Source organism: Vitis riparia, chromosome 13 (assembly GCF_004353265.1).
Source record: "Vitis riparia cultivar Riparia Gloire de Montpellier isolate 1030 chromosome 13, EGFV_Vit.rip_1.0, whole genome shotgun sequence".
NCBI classification, from domain to species: Eukaryota; Viridiplantae; Streptophyta; class Magnoliopsida; order Vitales; family Vitaceae; genus Vitis; species Vitis riparia.
The window spans coordinates 29,381,652-29,401,715 of NC_048443.1; the positions used below are offsets into that span (position 1 = coordinate 29,381,652).

General features: G+C 33.2%; 1 protein-coding gene across 1 annotated transcript; it reads left to right on the forward strand.

Annotated features, from left to right (window-relative positions):
* Positions 1-3,537: 3,537 nt before the first annotated feature.
* Positions 3,538-13,923, forward strand: LOC117928530. The gene is made up of 8 exons (XM_034848409.1): positions 3,538-3,983; positions 8,427-8,574; positions 8,685-8,835; positions 9,004-9,129; positions 9,231-9,311; positions 12,610-12,802; positions 12,878-13,148; positions 13,427-13,923. Exons 1-8 carry the CDS (start codon positions 3,789-3,791, stop codon positions 13,708-13,710), a joined length of 1,449 nt encoding a protein of 482 aa, XP_034704300.1. The 5' UTR covers positions 3,538-3,788; the 3' UTR covers positions 13,711-13,923.
* Positions 13,924-20,064: the final 6,141 nt, after the last annotated feature.

Sequence of the window (20,064 nt, forward strand, 5' to 3'; positions counted from 1 at the left end):
TTCATTTATGACATCACAACCGACGACCCATCCGCGGACCTCTTTCAGTATAAGGTTCTCCTTATTCCATTTCAAAATATACATCCTAACGAAAATAGGATAAACCTTTTTATAACAGCCGCAAGTTTATTTTAAGAATCGTGTTATTAATTACATCCAAATAAATACTAAAAAATGTTTTTTTTTTTTTTTTTTATTCTTTTTACATCAAAAAGACAAACTCAACATATGATTTGGTTGAATCAGAGTGTAGCTCAACAAGGGCATGCCAAAGAACTATGTTTTAGAAATAATTTAGGATGGGAAGGTATCACATGGGATAACGCAATACCGACAAATCGGGTCAAAGTAGTTAGATGGTGTCAGGGAGTTTTGGGAACTCAAGGTAATGTTGGGGGCGTGGTATGAGGGCATTGGACGAAATGAGGGTGGGGGGTGGGCCACCAGACGTGATTTTCAGCGTGTAGGTTGGATGGGGTTTAGGACCACTGGATTTTGAATGATCACATTGCTGGCTTTGAACTGTCAGGTTGTCACATGACCCATCTGGATTCAGCAACAGATGCCGGATGGAGTGACAAACCTTAACAACTTAGCCAAGTGCCAAGGCCCCACTCAAGACTTGGACGCCGTCCTTCGCACTCGACAGGACACCGCCCGTGGAGCCGCCCATGGCTCAGCCCCTGTAGGTGTCAGAGGCTTTGACACTGGAATCCTTTCAGGTTAATCCTAGATTGGCTCATGGAGTCATGGTAACGGTTACTACTTACCATGGTATTCATATCGATTTGATACCCCTATCAAAAAGCTTCTCATAGTGTTACGTATACAATTAGATCTTATTGTTTTTATATATATATACCCAATCACGTTATTTTACACCCTTATCAAAGAGTGTCACATAGTGTTACACGTATGCGATTAGCATCTTATTGTTTTTATATATATATACTCAATCCCGTCACTTTATACCCCTATTAAAGAGCTTCACATAGTGTTACGTATGCGATTAGCATCTTATTATTTTTTTATATATATATCTATACCCAATCCTGTTATTTTATACTCCAGACATGGGCTTCATTGCTTATATTTTTGTTCCGTTTGTCAATTTCATTTGTTTGTATTGTGGTAGCATATAAAAAATCATCCATCGATTAGTCTAATTTTATCATATATTTTTAAATCACCTAAATTTAAGTTTTAGGAGCTAGGAATTAAATGCTTGTACTTTTTAATTTGGGGTGAAATTCACATATTTTACAAATTAACGTGACGTAATATCAATCACCTGTATTTTTCAAAACAATTGTTTAAAATAAGTATCTTATATTATCCAAAATAAAAAATAAAATAAGAAAATGCATCCAACAATTAAAAATAATAATAATTTTCTATTTTTAAAAGTATAAAACAGTATTTAAATAAATAATTATATAAATATAAAAATTTGTTAAATATAAAATACTATAAATAAAAATGATTTTTAAAACATATTTAAAAATATACTTTAATTATTTTTATTATATGTTTTTTACTCACTCAGAGTTTAATGTATTTTATGAATCATTGTTCTTAGAATGATTATAATTTGATATTTTGTTATATGTTAAGAGTCTTTGTAACATAAGAATTTTAAATTGGTTTTGTCCTTGGAGTCCTATAAACAAGTTCAGGTCATTTTGTAATAATGACTTCAAGTAGAGTTATTAGAGTGATTTTAGACAATTTACGTGGTTTTAACCCATCTCAGTGCCTTCAACCAATTTTATGTGGGGAAGCTCTCCCAATTTAATTTTGTGACTTTGATTTTGCTCAAAGACTTAGGAAGACTTCCGCGTTGAAGCCCATCCCCTTTTAATCTATATTACTCGTGCCATTTCTTATATATTATGGGTTAATTTAATTTGTATTTTATTTAACGCTTTTTGAGTTTTTTTTTTATGGGATTAGGCTAAAACACAACATTTACCTTTTTGTTTTGGGTATGTTTTAAAATATAATTATTCAAATATAAACACGAAATATCATTCAAAAAACTTTTGTTTTTAAAATATATAATCATTAAACTATTTTTAAGAACTATTTTTGAAATTATGATTAATAGCCTAAAAGTCTATTTGGAATTATTTAAAAAAAAATATATTTGTTCTTAAAAATAAAAAAAATGTTTTTAAACTTGAAAATATATTTTGTATTTTTTTTGACAAAAAATAATTTTTTAAAAAACTTTTTAAAGAGAGGGAGTTTTATAGGAAAATATTTTAAATATTTTAACTTATTTTTTAGATTATTCTAAAAAGTAATAATATAAATAGAAAAAATATTGAAAATGAAATATTATAAAACGAAAATTATTTTTAATAAATATTTTAAAATATATCAAATAAGTTAAGTTAGAATATATATATATATATATATATATATATATATATATATATATATATATATATATATATATAAAGAATTTTCTGCTCAACTCACCCTAGAACATAGACCTTCTGGTCAACTTACACTTGGTAAGGTGACCCCACATCCAACCTACAGCCCACGAGTCCATGACCCCAGCCCAAATGCCAAATACGGTGATACACTCGACGTCTTATCGCCTGTCATTGTTGGAGCCACAATGTCCATGCCTAGTTTGTACTGCCTACTCCATTTAGCTTTCTTCTAAGTAAAATGGAGGGTGGGCTTGGCTCAAGTATCAGACTACGACCTTCATTATTGAACCGGAAAAGCAGGCCTTAATTGCAAAAATCTTACTTAGCATTTTATAGATTTGTATATTTTTCTCTCCATGTTTTGGATTTGGTTCACTTCATATGGGTGCGTATATATATATTTGAGTTTTATACAATAACTTAAATTTTATCATGCATTCGAATCACTTCATTTAATGCCAAATTGGCATATAACCATATCATAAAAAGCAATTCAATAAAATGTAAATACGGTTCTTAATTATTTTGAAAAATAAAATTTTATTTAAGAACTCAAATATAAAATATATATATATATATATATATATATATATATATATATATTTTTGTGGAGGTGCCTTTTATTTATGTATTAATAATAAATTTTAACCTTTTTTTTAATAAAAAATTATTTTAAAAAAATAATTGTTTTTTTTTTGTATGAAAAGAAACTACAAAATAAAGTATTTACATATTTGATTAAAAGAATAACCACAATAATTTTTGAAGTCAAACTTTATAACATTTTTATGAAAAATTAACCTCCAAATAATAGATTCTAAATTACTGAAACATTTTTTAACTAAATAATTTGTTATTCTAAAAAATAATTGCTTCTGTACAATGGAAACTGGAAAGTGGCTTTGTGCTGGTTCGAATGGATGTTTATTAGTTTTGTATTTGATATGTTGCTTGCAGGCCAGGCCGAGCCCAGCCCAAATTACTGAATGACTGGGTTTAAACTTCAGGCTGGGTTGCCCGACCCTTTGTATGTATATTTCGGATTTTTTTTGAAAACCGATCGGACGCGAAACTCATTGAAATCTAACATATAATATCCTCTCTCTCTCTTCCGCTCTCTCCCTCTCTTCTCCTCTCTTCCCCTCTCTTTCTCAGAGCTCTATTGAGGAGGTTCGGAATCTTCGGACATCATTTGTAGTAGGGATTTTGGTGGCGGTCTTGCTTTTCTCTCGTAGTCAAAAGCCCTAGGCTTTAATCGTATTAAAAAAAATATATTTTTGGTTTTTCCTGTTGGAATTTGATGGTGATGCACCAAAGTGGTGTGTAATTTGAAGTGTTTGTGAAATGATGGAGGGGAAGAGGATATCGGTGACTCCTCGACCTGGCAGTGGCCGGCGGGTTGTGGCTAAGAAGCGACCTCGTAATGATGGATTTGTGAACAGCGTTAAGAAGCTTCAGAGGCGTGAAATTTGTTCCAAGCGTGACCGTTCTTTCAGTATGAGCGATGCCCAGGAAAGGTTCAGAAATATACGCTTGCAGGTTATATTCGTTCCGTCCAATCTCTCTCCTTTCATGTTTTATGAATTTTGTTTTGGATCAATCATAAAATACCCTATTGCAGCTTAGTTGTGTTTCAAACCGGTCTTCTCTCACAATCTTTGGCGTTTAACTTAGATGTTAGGGTTCTAAAGCCATATTCTCGTCTGGGTGTTTTAGCCTTCTTGCACATGCGCCAAGGAATTTATTTTATTTTTTTAAATCAAAGTCACAATTTGATTTTGACCAGCTTATATATTTCTTTCTATATTTCTTTTTAAGCTGCTCCAAATTGCGTCAAGAGAAGCTTTTGTTTTGTAGTAAATTGTGGGAATTTAGTAAAATCGGTGAGGGGAACTGAAAGAGAAGCATAGCGACCGTAAGAAAAGCTCCCTCTTTATGTCCCTTGTCGATTTGGAAATTAGAATCAGTCTCATTACTTTGACTTCACTAGACATTTCAAGAATGGACATTTTTTAATCTCATTCTGAGAGAATATAAGACACGGGCTGCTCTGATTATTTACAGAATGTAAACCATAGCTATTGAATCAGGATTGTTAGAGGAGGAATATTTTTTTCTCCTGACTTTGACAACACTAGAATTCTGAAAGAGCCCTAAAACGTTGAATCTGATCTTGAACAACTACAATACATGGTCTGCTCTCATTGTTCCATTGAATCTGAGTTTTAGAGTCGAGGATTGAGCTTTCCCTGCTACTCTTCCCTTATTTTTATTAGCATTAGTGTTTCCTTTTATTTACTTATTTATTTTTATTTTTAATAATTCATTTCCACTGAATATTGTATTTGCTATTTACTTAGAATGGCCATGATTCAGCACTTGCATTTTCCTGGAATCCTGTAATTAGAAATTTGATTCACTACTAGGATAATTTTTTTATGAATAAATTATGGCCCTGCTCATAGTTAGGAGAAAGGATTGTCAGGGCTATATTTCTGTTTGTATACAAAATAAACTTGAAATGGAGTGCCAGATCAGTATATTACTAAATGTTCCACTTCAATTTGAATTGATAACTATTGCTTAAAATAAAATGCTCCAGAAATTTCTTAGAGACTCTAGTGGAAAGAGCAGAACCAAACTTCCCATCTTTTCTACATGTTATTAAGTCTTGAAGCTGAAATGCCTTGTATTGCCTACTACGAAAAAAGATCATCATAATTGGTTGGTTGGGTCAAATTGTTAGTTTAACAATGCCAAGTTAAGACAAAAAAGAAGAAGAAATAACTATCACTTATAATAAAAAGCTCTAGAAGTTTCTTATAGATTGTAGTGGAAAGGGCAGAACCAATCTTCCCATCTTTTCTACATGTTATTAAGTTTTGAAGCTGAAATACCTGGTATTGCCTACTACAAGATCATCATAATGGGATGGTTGGATCAAATTGTTAGCTTAACAATGCCAAGTTAAGATAAAAAAGAAGAAGAAGATGAAGATCATATACAATATATGTTGTTTCTTATATGTATAGCCATATACTTGTACAGACCCCATGAAGTTGTAAATGCCTTCAATTCTCAACCGATATATCAAAAAGCAAGTATAGACTTATACTTGTACAGACCCCATGAAGTTGTAAATTCCTTAAAAAGTCTCAATGAATATATCAAAAAAGAAACTATAGTCATATAGAATTATGATCATATACTTGTAAGGACCCTGTGAAGCAGGGTGTAAGACTTTAGCCCAAGTTGACATGATATACATTGCTGACTTAACAATTCCAAGTTCTAATTTCTTAAATGTCTCAATCAGCATACCAAAAAATACGATCATATACAAGTGTAATTGTGTACTTGTATGGTCCATTGGCATAGATATACTTCTGTGCGTGCATTCATATATCTTGTTTGAAGTTCTAAGTTTCCTAGTACATCATCATTCACTGCCACCAAAGGAAATGCATAACTACGAAGGAAAATTCCTCATTCATTGTCATCCTTTAATGGTACTTAGATTGTTTGGATGGATGCTGGGAGTAGGTCTCAGTTGAATTAGGGTTATTTTAAATATTTATTAATCTCAAATCAATAATCAAGTCCCTAAATAAAATTCTTTCAAGCAAGATTTTCTCAGCATGGCAATGAATCAGAATAAAATGCAAAAAATGATAAATAAAGAGGTGATACACAATATTTATGTGGAAACTCCACATATGAATATTTAAAGAAAAACCATGGGATGGATCTATGTTGGACTTAAAAAGAGGACAGGAGTATCAATAAGTCTCTTCTTAGCATCAAATCCTGATCCACAGTTATTGTTCTTCATGAATTCTTTTGCTCTTGATGACTTCATATCATTCTAGGAATTCTCTTAGTTCATTTTAGTGGATCTAGTAACCGCAACAGGGAATTCTCTTAGCTTTTTAAAATATTGCTTTTTGTCGATCATTTCTTTTCTTAAAGTACATTTTGAACAATTAATATGAAGCTTCTTTTAAAGGGAAAAATTCTGGTTTTTTTTTTAAATGCTTTAGAAATAGCCAAAGGTGCTTATATCATAGCATTATCTACCATATTTATAATATCATAATATCATGTTTAATTTGCATCATATCAAGGATTGTGTGGGTAGTATAAGATGCACTAAAGATGAGATATGAACCAGGATTTCTTTAATTGGAAAATAGAGATGTATTAATAAATGCCTAACAAAAGCAGGGTAAACCTATGTACACAGAAAAGATTTGGAGACAAACAAAAGCTCTAGCTAAAATCACCAATGGAATTCAATAGAGAGCAATTCACCATCCTTGATGGGACACTAGGCTACCATATAAGGGATTTGATGAAAACTTCTTTCAATCTTTTATTAAAAGCTCCTCTTCATTAAAATCTTGGCCATTGTGCTCTCTTTAGATGCACCCAACAAGCAGAGAGGAGCCATTTGCTGCTTATCCAGTGCCAATAAGATCCTTGGCTCCCCCTGGAAGAACTCACTGTGACCCAAAGGTTCCAAATAGATCTCACAAAAAAAAGTTTTACCACATTCAATATGTATCATTTTACATAAAAAAATTTTATGGCATCATATATTCAAGTTTCGGCAACTGGTTAGGATGCAATTTTGTGAAGGTGAAATGTTTCTTTCCACTAACTGAATACGTTAATGCTGCAAAGATATCTTAGTCATTTGAGTCAACTTTGAAAATAAGGTGGTGGTGATGGTGGTGGTTGGAGATGAGAGTAGACTGTAGTATTTGAGGACACCGTGTATACACTGTGGCGCTTTTTGGCATCCGTTTGTATACACCGTGTGTACTTTGGTGCGCCCCTTTTGGCCTTTTATTATAATCTGCATTTACCTATAAAAAGAAAAAAGTATTTGAGTAACTTGCCTCCATGGTGGGATACGAACAGGGCAAGGTTTATTGGTTATGGGGGGTTGGGATTTCAATTCACAATTCTTGTCAGATTTTCATGGGTTGCGATAATCACTTAACATATACTTCTTTATTACAGAAAATAATAAACAGGTTTTGGATGAGATTTCCCGTAATCAATATCATTTTTCTCAACCCCCGATCTTTCTTTCGTCCATAAAACTGCTGTGGGGAGTAATGTTCTCATATTAGATTATTTGTTATATTGGAGTTGTATAGGTGAAGAATTGGCTATTCCATCTTTTTCCTTTATCTATGGTTGCTTTGCGAAGGACTCATTGCCCTTTCTCCTTGTACATATTCTTGCTTTTCCTATAATAGATTTGTTTACTGTAGAAAAAAATATATTTATTTGTATCAAAATTTAAAAAACAAAAAGAAGTTTGTAATAATCTTTGGTAATTTTTTTTCTATGTATGGTGCTGTATAGGAATGGGCAGGGTGATGGAGATAAACTTGTGGAACCTTATGTTTAGATGAATTGGGAATCAAATAGAAGGGCAGTTCCACTGCATTTATCCACTTTATTTTCTGATGCTATAGTTGTTCATCTTACCTGAAAAAATCAATTAATTTAGTGCATCAAATCAATCCTTAAGTCATGCACATAAACCTGAAATCAAATGACTTGTGCTTAGGCATAGGTCTAACTTCTGAATATATCTAGTCCTCATACTGAAACTTTAGTGTGGAATGCAGTGTAGTTGGATGGATGCTGTCTCAAACCGCTTCTCAAATTTAATTGGAGATGAAATTGGGTGGATGTCAAATAATAGTTTAGTCAAATCATTGCAATTTAAAAACTTAGCTTTAGGCATGCTTATAAAAAAAAAAATCTCCCATATATATGTGGGAGGATTTATACTGAAGTTTTGATTTTATCCTTTTACTTTTCAATTAGTAATATGCATGAGTGAACTTATCATTTTCAGAAGCATTCTTAGCCTATTCTTTTTAATAGGTATTCTTAGCCTATCATGTATTATTGATTAAACTCTGCTTGTGATATATTGTTGGATAAATTTCTATCCATCAGGAGGAGTACGATACCCATGATCCGAAGGGACATTGTACCCTGGTTCTGCCCTTTCTGAGGAAGAGGTCAAAAATTATTGAGATAGTAGCAGCACGTGACATTGTCTTTGCTCTTGCCCAATCTGGTGTATGTGCAGCATTTAGCCGAGGTAGTAGTCATGATCATTATTTTCTAATTTTACCATTGATGTGTTTCGTATTGAGGTTATATTTCTGAAGGTTAAAATGAGGATTATAACATGTCCATTGTTGGATGCAGAAACTAACCAGAGGATATGCTTTCTGAATGTCAGTCCTGATGAAGTTATTCGAAGCCTATTTTATAATAAAAATAATGATTCCCTTATCACAGTTTCAGTTTATGCTTCAGACAACTTCAGTTCTTTGAAATGCAGAACCACAAGGATTGAGTGCGTGATTCTTTAAATATTCTCTCCTTCCTTCCCTTCTCCCTGCTCCTCTCCACCCTCCAAATAAATAAACAAATGAAGTATCATTTTTTTGCTTTAGTTTTCTACAATTTGTTTTGCTATCTTATTTTTATTTTTTAACTGAAAAATCCTGGTTGAATTATCCAGGTACATAAGGAGGGGCAAACCGGATGCTGGCTTTGCTCTCTTTGAATCTGAGTCACTTAAATGGCCTGGTTTTGTAGAGTTTGATGATGTAAATGGGAAGGTACTCACTTATTCTGCACAAGATAGGTAAATATTAAGCTATTTCTCTGTTTTTATGCACTTGGCTATGAATATTTGGTGTGCAGTTTTCTTCTTGATTCTGATACTTTATTTTGTTTTTCCGTTAGCATATACAAGGTCTTTGACCTGAAAAACTATACAATGTTGTACTCCATATCAGATAAACATGTTCAAGAAATCAAGATCAGGTAATATTTCTTGCTCATACAAACCTATATATATGTGTGTGTGTGTATTTGTATGATTTTGTTAACTATCCTCTCCTGATAAGGACAAGCAAGTATTAGCTACAGGTATATGATTTCTTTGCCTGAAAGCATGTTCTTTTCCTTTTTTTGTTTGGATAAAACAGCATGTTCTTTTCTTTTCTGGTTCTCCTCTCATTACATCTTCAAGGTTCTGTGATCTAATTTTGATTTGTTTTACTAATTTGAACTGAACATACTCAAGACTTCATATAACCAGAGTTCATGTAACACATGTCCTAAGGAAAATCATCCTGGATTATCTTTTGTCCTTCCATTATATAAGCAATAAATCATCTATAGAAGTTTGATTTGTGACAAAGTATGTTTTACCTCACATTATGTATGGCAACTATGACATGTACTTCAGGCAACTGGTTGGTCTCCTGTGCTACCGTCTTGCCAATCAGCCAGTCCATTCCTAGTTCACCTGCCTTCTGGTAGTTGGGATATATTTTTGTGACTTAATGATTGTAGCAGTGTTTTAAAAGGTTATTGAGGCTTATGCCTTTAGGTTTGTCTCAAGGCGAGGCTATGCAAATTAGCCTTGGGGCTATAGCCTTGAAAAATAGTAATTGAGGTTGAAGCCTCACCTGATTGGGGCTTATAGCCTTGAGGCTTAAGCCTCAAATATTTAAAATGTTTTAATGGGTTTAGGGCCTTTATCAACTTTTTGTATGCATTTGCTAAGAGGTTTAAGCCTCAATAGTTATTGGTTAAAGTAACTTGTTCTTTTACAGGGTTTTAGTATTGATTTATAAGTTTTGTCTTGTATCAAGATTAGGGTTAAACCTTTTAAAAAATGAGGGCTTAGTTGACTACCAATTAACCCTTTAAATGGAAATGAAAGAAAGAGATTGGGAAGAAGAAATAAAAGAATTGTTGGTCACTGTAGTAACCGAGCTTATATATAATCATTATCTTACTATTGTTGGATAAAGGGAAAAAGATCATTGTAATTAATGGATAAAAAAGAAAAATGGATTGACATTGATATTGATAGAGAAAATAATAGAGTAATTGGATATAATTATGATTTACTAGATGATCCTACTAGTGGTAGATTATTTGATAAATGCATGAGAGAGAGTTGGATTTTAGAAGAGAGACAAAAATTAAATTAGAAGTTATTGAGAATGATATACAATTAATTTGATTATTATACACTATATAGTTTTCTTATTATTTAATTTTCATGTTTTTTATTAGTACTTTTCTGGTTTTTAAGATTTTTTTCTCTTTATTATTGCTAAAGTTGAGGCTTAATGCCTTGTGGCTTATGCTTCGCCTCATTTGGACAAAACACCTCAAGGCTAGCTTTAGTCTTTTAAAACATTGGATTGTATTAGGTAGTACAGTTCTTTTTGTGTTTTTTGGGTGGTGGGAGGAGGAGCTTGGTACATTGAGAGCATACAAACTGCACCCAAAGGAAGAAGATCCTACATCAACATAAGCCCTCCCCATGCAATCATCGAACTCTATGAAAGAGAATAGCAAATCTTAAGATCTACGGACCATTCTAACAACATTTTAGGGATCAGAATGGTTCAAATCTTCAGAGATCTTACATGTTCCCATTACTTGATCAGAATGGTTTAAGTCTTCAAAGATCCTACTGTTTCACTTTTTCCAAATGTACTAAAACAAACATAAAGGGGTCATTCTCCACACTTCTTTTGCCTCTTTTGCCCACAAAATGCCCATGTGGCCATGTCAGCCAATGGACAACTTGACCAATCACAGTTTCATCCTACAGAGACTAGAGATGTATCACATGATGCAGGCCTTCATTAATGGATGAGAATATGTCCTGCTAGCTCCTCACTGTGCTTGTACAGGCACATCAGTTTATCAATAACCGGTCGCTTCTTATATGATGGTTGATTGTTAGAATCCTCTCCATACTGTCTCCTGAGCAGAGAAACAGACTTTTTAAAGGAGTTTTCAAACCCCATACCTCCTTAGGAAACTAGTAGAAAGCACTCAAAATAAGTATTTACTGCAGATTTAATCGAAACACGCCTGCTCTTAGCATGTTTTTGCACTAATTTATACCTAAATCACTTGTAAAACGGCCGACTGAAGGGGGCGAGGAAATGGCAACTATTTCCAATTCTCAGTCATGAGAATGGCCCAAAAAGTGGTTCCTTTTACCACCCTCATCAATAAATCTGCAACCCAAATATTTTTGTGCAAAGCAATGCTAAAAAAGATAAGGAAACTTTCTTTCTAAGATTATCCACATAAGGCATCAAACCAAACAAAGACTTGAGATCATCCCTTTCTGAAAATTTTGTTCTACTGTAAAAAGCATCCTGACCTCTTCTAATAGGTTCCCTAAGAGTTGAGATTCATGCAATACCCCTACCTCCCCTCATTGGACTACTTATTTTTATCCACCCCAAAATTCACCATAATGACTGGCCTCCACAAATTATTTTACTTAAGTGCAAACTTCCCCAGCCACTTAATCAGTAAAGCTTTGTTTAGAATCAAAAATCTTCTTATGCCTGACGCCCTATATGAACAGACTGATGAGTACTACTTCATTAAGTGCAATTCCTCTGTAAAGACCCTCTTGATGCAGGATATTAATCTAAATCTTTTGAGCCTAAGATGCACAATCTAAGGAACAGAAACAGTGACGCAAAAAAGATAGGGAAGCTGGCAATAGTGCTTTTAATCAGCTTCAGTCCCCACCTTCTCCATATGACCCCTACACACCCCCCACCCTCGACAGCTAAGAATTTTGTGTGTATGCCTTGATAATTATTTGAAAAAATATGAGGCTATCAATTTCATGTGTGATGTAGTGAACCTCTTAGGCTTTTCTCCATGGCAACTAGTAAGTGGCTTGGTATGGAATAAGGGTTTTCCCTGGTGGCAAGTTTCAGTGGACATCAAGTCAGGGTCCTTAAGAAAAACTTTTATGGTTCAATGTTTGCCTTTGGCTAGTTGATGATCATGATGCTTCAGTCCCACAATTGTGGAACAAATTGGACTTCAACACCAGTGGCGTGTGAGGGAGTGATTTTATTTTTTATTATTATTTTTGTTTTGATTACCTTGATGACTTGTGACCCAAGTGAACATTCAAGCGCATGCACATAAGTTTTTTGGTCTGTGGTTCATATACCCGTATTCAAAGGACACACCCTCTTTTTACCCTCTATTTCATCTGCTTTGGTGCTCTGTCTTTGTAAGTATTTATCTTTATACCATTTTATTTCCTCTTAAACAGTCCAGGCATTATGTTGTTAATTTTCACCAAAGCTAGTAGCCATGTTCCTCTTAAGATTCTTTCAATAGAGGATGGCACTGTTCTCAAATCTTTCAACCATCTGCTTCATCGGAATAAGAAGGTGGATTTCATTGAACAGTTCAATGAAAAGCTTCTTGTCAAGCAAGAAAACGAGAATCTCCAGATTCTTGATGTAAGAATCTTTGTCTTTGTGTTGAAACAGTGAGCTTTTATTTACATATGAAATCTAGATGCTATTTCTTTGCAGGTACGCAATTCCGAGTTAAAAGAAGTTAGCAGAACTGAATTTATGACACCATCTGCATTTATATTTCTATATGAGAATCAATTATTCCTGACGTTTAGGAATCGAACAGTGGCTGTTTGGAACTTCAGAGGGGAACTTGTAACTTCGTTTGAGGATCACCTTTTGTGGCATCCTGATTGCAACACCAACAACATATACATCACAAGTGACCAGGATCTTATTATTTCTTACTGCAAGGCTGATTCTGATGATCCTTTGTCAGAAGGAAATGGTATTTTCATTTTTGTCATGCTATATTTTATGGAAAATACTGCTTTTTCAGGCCGAATGCCTAGTTGATTTGCAGGATTAATGGTTGGGCTGCCAATTGATTGGAATTGAAAAATACAGAAATGTACAAAAATTGCCCAACTTTGAATTGGTTGTAATTTATTTGGGTAGTTTTACATTATGATATATTGTGCATTGCATTATTACATTTGCATGCATGGTTGCGTTCTGATGTCTGATTTATGCCATCTCTAACAAGTGTTTGCATCCCTCTTGCAGCGGGTTCTATAAACATAAGCAATATTTTGACTGGGAAATGTCTAGCAAAAATAAAAGCAAGCAACAATTTCCCGATGGAAAATGAATGCAGTTGCAGTAGCAATTTCAGCAGCAGCAGCAGCAGCATCAGTGGCTCAAGGAAACGAGCTCATGCCTCTGCCTCTAGGATTAGAAGCACGGTTGCAGAAGCCCTGGAAGACATTACAGCTCTTTTCTATGATGAAGAACGCAATGAGATTTATACTGGCAACAGGCATGGCCTGGTCCATGTATGGTCCAACTGATGTGTGTATTTCGTTAGTTCTGTGATTCTTCCTTCCAGATGGTTGAATTCATTAAGCTGCACCACTGCAGGAACTTGGTGGAACTGTACCATTAAATGTGCTTGTCCTAGTTCATTTTTATTCTTTTGTTTATCTGGTGTTCACATTTCATGTTGTTGGTTGTCATAGATGAGATTATAAAATCATATTCACTTTTGTAGTTGTGCATTATAATTCTAGGTTGCTATGGGGCACCGGCTGCCGTCTATCTCTCTCTCTCTCTCCCTTCCTCCCTCCCTCTCACCTCTCTCTCTCTCCCTCCCTCTCACCCCGCTGTTGAAATTCAAGCTTGGTTGCTGCCGTTGTTGAAATTCAAACTTGGTTGCTGATTTCGTTTAGCTTAGATGGTTTCAAAGAAGATATCCTTTGCGGGATTAGTATCAATTTATAAGCATGATGCAATGAGTTTGTAATTCCATGCTTCTTATATTGTAATCTCAGTTATTGATCAATAGTAGAATCTTTTCAATCTTGAATCGTCCTGTTAACAACCTATTTCAATAGGAGAGGTGAGAGTTCAATGCAGAAGTTAAAGCACGAAAGGTGGAAGATTTGGCTTCTCTTCCATTTAATTTATGGGTTGAAAATGTTATTGGCTTGAAGACAACCTGTAAAATTTAGGTCTTTTATATAAAGGTGGAATTGGAAACAACGGATATAGCTTTAAATGACTATTGTTATTGGGAGGATCTGGGGGAAGCCTCTTGGGGACAATTCAAAGTCCCAAGGAATTTTGGCTTAAAAGGGTGATAGAAGCATCAAAATTCTTTCATATAATGGTAAGTGCTGATGGGAAGGAATCAGCTTGTGAGGTTCGACGGTGAATGTAATGTAGCTTAACAAGGACGGATGGAGGATAGGGTTGGGTTTTTTTTTGTTTTTTTTCACCATTTGTTTTTAGATTCTAGTGAGTGAATAATGCCTCTGCAAAAGATTTTGCTTTGAAGTCTATGATTAGTGTCCAAGGCATTGGGGCGAAGATGCCTTTCGTTGTTGGGAAGAACTAAAAGGATGATCAACAGCATATATGAGTGCAAGGCTCTCCGGTCAGATAGATTCACTTGGCTTTTTAATAGAATTATTGGGATAATCATCGAAAGGGATATTTTAGGCGTCATGTTCAAAGAATTCTTTTGAGATTAGCTCTTTTCAGAAAAACCTTTACACCATCTTCTTAGTATCCAGCCCTAAGAGAGGAGAACAGAAAATCTGAAGGATTTTATGCCCATTACTTTGGTTGGAGCCATACAAAATATTGGCAAAAGTTGTGACGTGATAGAATTGTGAAAATAATGAGAGAGGTTGTTTAGAGACTCAGCATGCTTTTATTGAAGGTTAAGTTTTAGACATTGCTTTGAGAGTCAATGAAGTCATAGGATCTAGATTGACGAGTTTGGAAAGAGTGAAATTAGTTCTAGATTGACGAGTTTGAGAAGAATAAAATTTCTTTTTCCTGGTATGAGTAAGAAGGGGTTTGGCCTAAAAGTGAATTCATTGGATAAGATTTTACATATCTACAAGACTCAAAGTTGGCAAATGACCTTCCACTCTCTTTTGATTTGGAGTCGTCATAAGATTGAATAGGAACTTGGAGAAAAGTTAATTAGTCACTATTGGGGGAATCCCATTATTGAAGAATTAGCCTTTTTGTTGGGTTGGGAGGAGGTACATCGCTTGCCTCCTTAGTCTTTTTCCACATGCTAAGTTTTTATTATGGGATGTGACGGAGAAGAGGCTCCTCAAAAGGTTAGCCTCTTGGGAGTCCCGTCATTTGTCTAATGATGATAGTTAATTATTATAAAAAAACACTTCATCCATTTTACTCATTATTTTTTAATACGAGATAAAAAAAAATACACGAGCATTTCTTTTTGGGGAAGTAATTCTTTGGAGAAGAAACCTCTCCTACTCAATTGGTCCATAGTGTGTTTGGAAAAGAAAATAGGAAGCTTAGCCTCAACAACATGAAGTTTACCCTCAAATTTTGTGCACCATGCAACAATTAGAAGTCTCTTAAGTTAGCCCTTTACAAGGCCCATAAGATGCACAAGCAATAAGCATACAAAACAACACAACATTTATAGGGAAACCTTGATCCCCCGCAACTTATACAACTTTCCCAAGTAATTGTAAGAAATGACCAAGGCCTTCTCTAGAAAAATTCCCACGTCTTTTTTTGGTAAGTTTAATTAGAGAGGGCCTAGTTATGCAAACCTTATATAGATATATGTGACACTTTAGGGGTCCTAAGAACCCCTTAATCCACATGGCACCATCACATGTGAGGAACGACCATTCTACATCATTACCCTTGTGCCTCTATCATGCAATTCTAAACTAGGAGTGTAAGGCATATTTAATGCACATCAAATGCATTGCCTTAATCTCACCAACTCTCTATAACATTGCCATGCTCTAGTACAACGATATGATCTTTAACGCATCTATATTATAAAAAAGGAATGTTCCAGAAAGGGTGAATATTAAGTTATGCTAATTCAAATTTAGTAGATACCTTAGAGGGTGGTGTGAAATGAGTGTTGGTTTTTTTTCAAGGTTTTAACAAAATTTAACTAAAATGAATATAAGAGATGATTTAAAACGAGATAGAGAAATTGCAAACTTAAGATTTTTATAGTAATTTAGTAAAATTTGACTTACATTCACTTTTTTCAAACTACAACAAATATTAGAGTTCAAAAGTTTTTTAACTTGAAACCTTTGAATTCTTTACACTTGGATTATGATTATAATATCCCCTTTACAATTGCTTTCAAGAGATACATCACTCTTAAAAATCTCACAAATTATATCTCAATTTAAGACTTCTTAAGTTGTATCTTATACTCAGATTCTCCTCTCACAAGGATAGAAGATTGAATTGACAATGATAAATACTAGTTTAAATTTTTTGGTTTAGATGAATACAAAGAAACTAGGATTAATGTGCACGAATTGGATATGCAAGATTTTGAATAGTCAAACACTAAAAAAACTCTCAGACTGATTGATATTTAATACATGGATATTGAAATGAACAAATGAGAGTTAAAAGAACCTTTTTATATAAAATAAAGGCCAACTAGTTGTTAGAAATATTTTCTTGAAGCTTTGGCAATTGCTCGATTGACTACCTAGCCACTAGGCATTAATTAATGCACATTGCAAGTGAGCATTGGAGACTTACGTGATCATCCAATTGACTAGCTGGTCAAATCGGAAAGGTAAACTATAACTCACTACCAAATGAAACACACAAGAGAACACTACTATATCAATTCGGTTTACCTTTTGATCGACAAATTGGTTGAACTGCCCCCTAGTCTGATGCCTCTAAAATCCAACGCTCATAGCTCCTCATTGTATACCTTCTTGAAAATCTTTTTAAGAATGAAATACATAAATCAAAGGTGGTTTTCATATGAAAAATACTTCTTCTAACTTTTGAAATGATTTAGAACAATTTGACTTCAATTAGACAAGTTTTGGAGTGTTATGTGCTTTAATGAAGATCTACATATGTGATCCTTATTATAATAAAGTTGATGTAACCATGGTTTGAAATATTGGTCAACATGAATATATCAGTACTTGAATTTTATGCATATATTGAAAATATTTGAGAAATATCGGTGAATATTTTCGCAAAAATATCAGTAAGACAAAAATTATTCAAAATTCATGGAATATTTAGAAAAAAAATCCAAAAAAATGATCAAATAAATAAAAATATACATGTTAAAGTTATTTTCTAAGTATAGTTAACATAGATATGATTAAAGAGAAAAATATCGATAAGTAAGGATAAATCGATCTTAATAATTTATTATTTATCTAATTAAATTAAATTAAATTTATAAAATATTATAACTTCATAATTTTTTTTTTCATATTTTGGTATTTTTTTAATAAATTTATATTTTTAATATTTTAAAATAAAAAAACATTCAAAATTAAATAATTTTAAAATAATACATATAAAAAATTTAAAAGTGAAGTGATAGTAATTTTTTAAAATAGGATTAATGAGATAAATAATGATACATTTAATATTAAAGCTATAATTTATTTAATTAAATGCATTTAATAATGTATATATAATTTTTTAATAAATAAAGGATGTTAAAAAATATTGTTAAAAAAATTATAATGATGATTTTTATACATTTATTAATTAATTAAATAAATTTAATTAATTAATTTATTTAATAAAGAACTTTCACAAATTTATTATCAACATATATTAATAAGGGGAAGCTTGGCTTAGTGGTAACCAAGGTCGGGGTTTGAATCTCCTAAGCAGCGATGTAACAATTTTAAAAAAATTTGAAGGGCATGACAATAGGGGTAGTATGTGTAAGCAACAACCACCAGGGTAGGGGGAAGCGGGTAAGTTGTAGCAACGATAATATCGGGAAATTTCCCGATATATCGGAAAAAATGCCGATAAATTTCAATGATAAATCCGTCAATTGATTATTGATGGGGAACATCATGTCGGTTTGCTCCGAGAACTGATATTTCATCGAAAAATTCCAACAGTTCAATCCATGGATGTAACATAATAAAGTATTATTTATGAATTTATTTATTAGGATTCTAGTTCTCTTTTTCTATCCTTGTTAGCATTAATTACTATATAAGCATTTATACCCATATCACTTGTATTGTACATGAGTTGCACATATGATCAAATTCATGAGTTCCTTATAAGATGATTAGTGATTTATCATTGATTTATGGATTTGGACAATTCATATGAGATGTAGTGTACTATTTTTAATCAAGATGATGACTTGTCTTAGTCATTAAAATGATTTTTCTATGATGAGTACATTATTATATATGATCACACATTGAGTAAAACCTATAGTGAATTAAGGATGAAAATATCGGGATATTTCGTCGAAATATCCAATAGACAGATCTAAAATGAAATCTAATACGATATCTCTTGCCACTGAAATTTTCAATTATTTTGATATTTTTTTGTTGGTTTATTGAAGACATATCATATTCTTATCAAACATTATAGTTTTAGCCCTTTGAAAGCTAAGTGTACCATGTCTTAGTCCTACAAAAGAAGTTTGGAACCGAGGACTCTCACAAAAGTTTATTTTTTCGCTTGAGAGGCCACTTGATTTTTTTATTTTTATGCATAAGACCTCTTGAGAAGAAAAAGGCCTCTAACTAACTATCTTGTGTTGCTCGTGTAGAAGGAGATCGTGGATTGATTTGGATCAAAACATAAGGTTTTGGAGAATGAATATATTTGGGGATGAGCATATTCAATAAATAAATGAGTTTGGCGTATGATGAGCAAATCATTTCATGATGGGCTGTTATAGTAATGGTAAAGCACCAATTGGCTATCGCACCGCCCTGGCCACTGTTGTCTTAACTTGTACGAGTTGCAAACATGCATGGATGGATATCTTTTTGGTGGGCACTTGGCAGACGGGTGACAAGCTGAGGAATTAAGGAAAAAAAGCTAGGTTGGTTGGTGCCTGATGGGGGCTTACGAAGGAAGGAACGTATCAATTGCATTTCACATGGCAACCCATTATCTTTCTACCACATATGCTTTACGATTGCTCTCCTACCTTCCACTCAATGTGCGTTTCGCCCCACAAGTCACACATTAATTTTATTCATCTCATTCTTCCTGCAATTTCATATTTCTGACACTTCTCTGAATACCAGTCGCAAAAGATGGTCCTCCCACTGCTCTCGTGCTTGGACCAAAGTAGTTTAAGGGATCATGTAATTATAATAAAAAAATAAACGCTGCCTCTTGTTATTATTTACGAAAATAATCCTAAAACAAACTTATATTTGAAAACTCAGATATTAAAAATAGTTTTCTTTGCTTATTCTCATAATGCTAATGTACACTTATACTCAATATTGTAATAATTCTCAAAACATTTTTCATGTTTTTAATTATTTTCTACAAGACTTTACAAAAATGCTTGAAAAGCACTTCAATTTGATTCTAGAAAACAACATATTTTGAAAGCAAATTTTTGAAAAACTGTTTTTTTTTTAATTATGAAACCAAATTTTAAATAAAAAACAATTTTCCAAGAATCGTTTTCAAATTGGGTTGTTCAATCTAGATACCAACCTTTTAAGTCTTTCCCACAATACTTCCCTATTTGAATTTAGGTACAACACTGCATTAAAATTTCCATCCCCTTGTGCTACCAATTTAGTATCCATAAAAAAAAAAAACGTTATAAATCGGATGATGCTATATATATAATTTTGAGTTTTATTATTTTGTATCATAATATTATTATTTTGTATTTTGTA

Excerpts from the sequence above, each read along its gene's own strand:
- LOC117928530 (XM_034848409.1), top strand. The coding sequence starts at position 3,789 with ATGATGGAGGGGAAGAGGATATCGGTGACTCCTCGACCTGGCAGTGGC. Across the intron at positions 3,984-8,426 it reads TCAGAAATATACGCTTGCAG|GAGGAGTACGATACCCATGA; the intron begins GTTATATTCGTT and ends TCTATCCATCAG. Across the intron at positions 8,575-8,684 it reads ATGTGCAGCATTTAGCCGAG|AAACTAACCAGAGGATATGC; the intron begins GTAGTAGTCATG and ends TGTTGGATGCAG.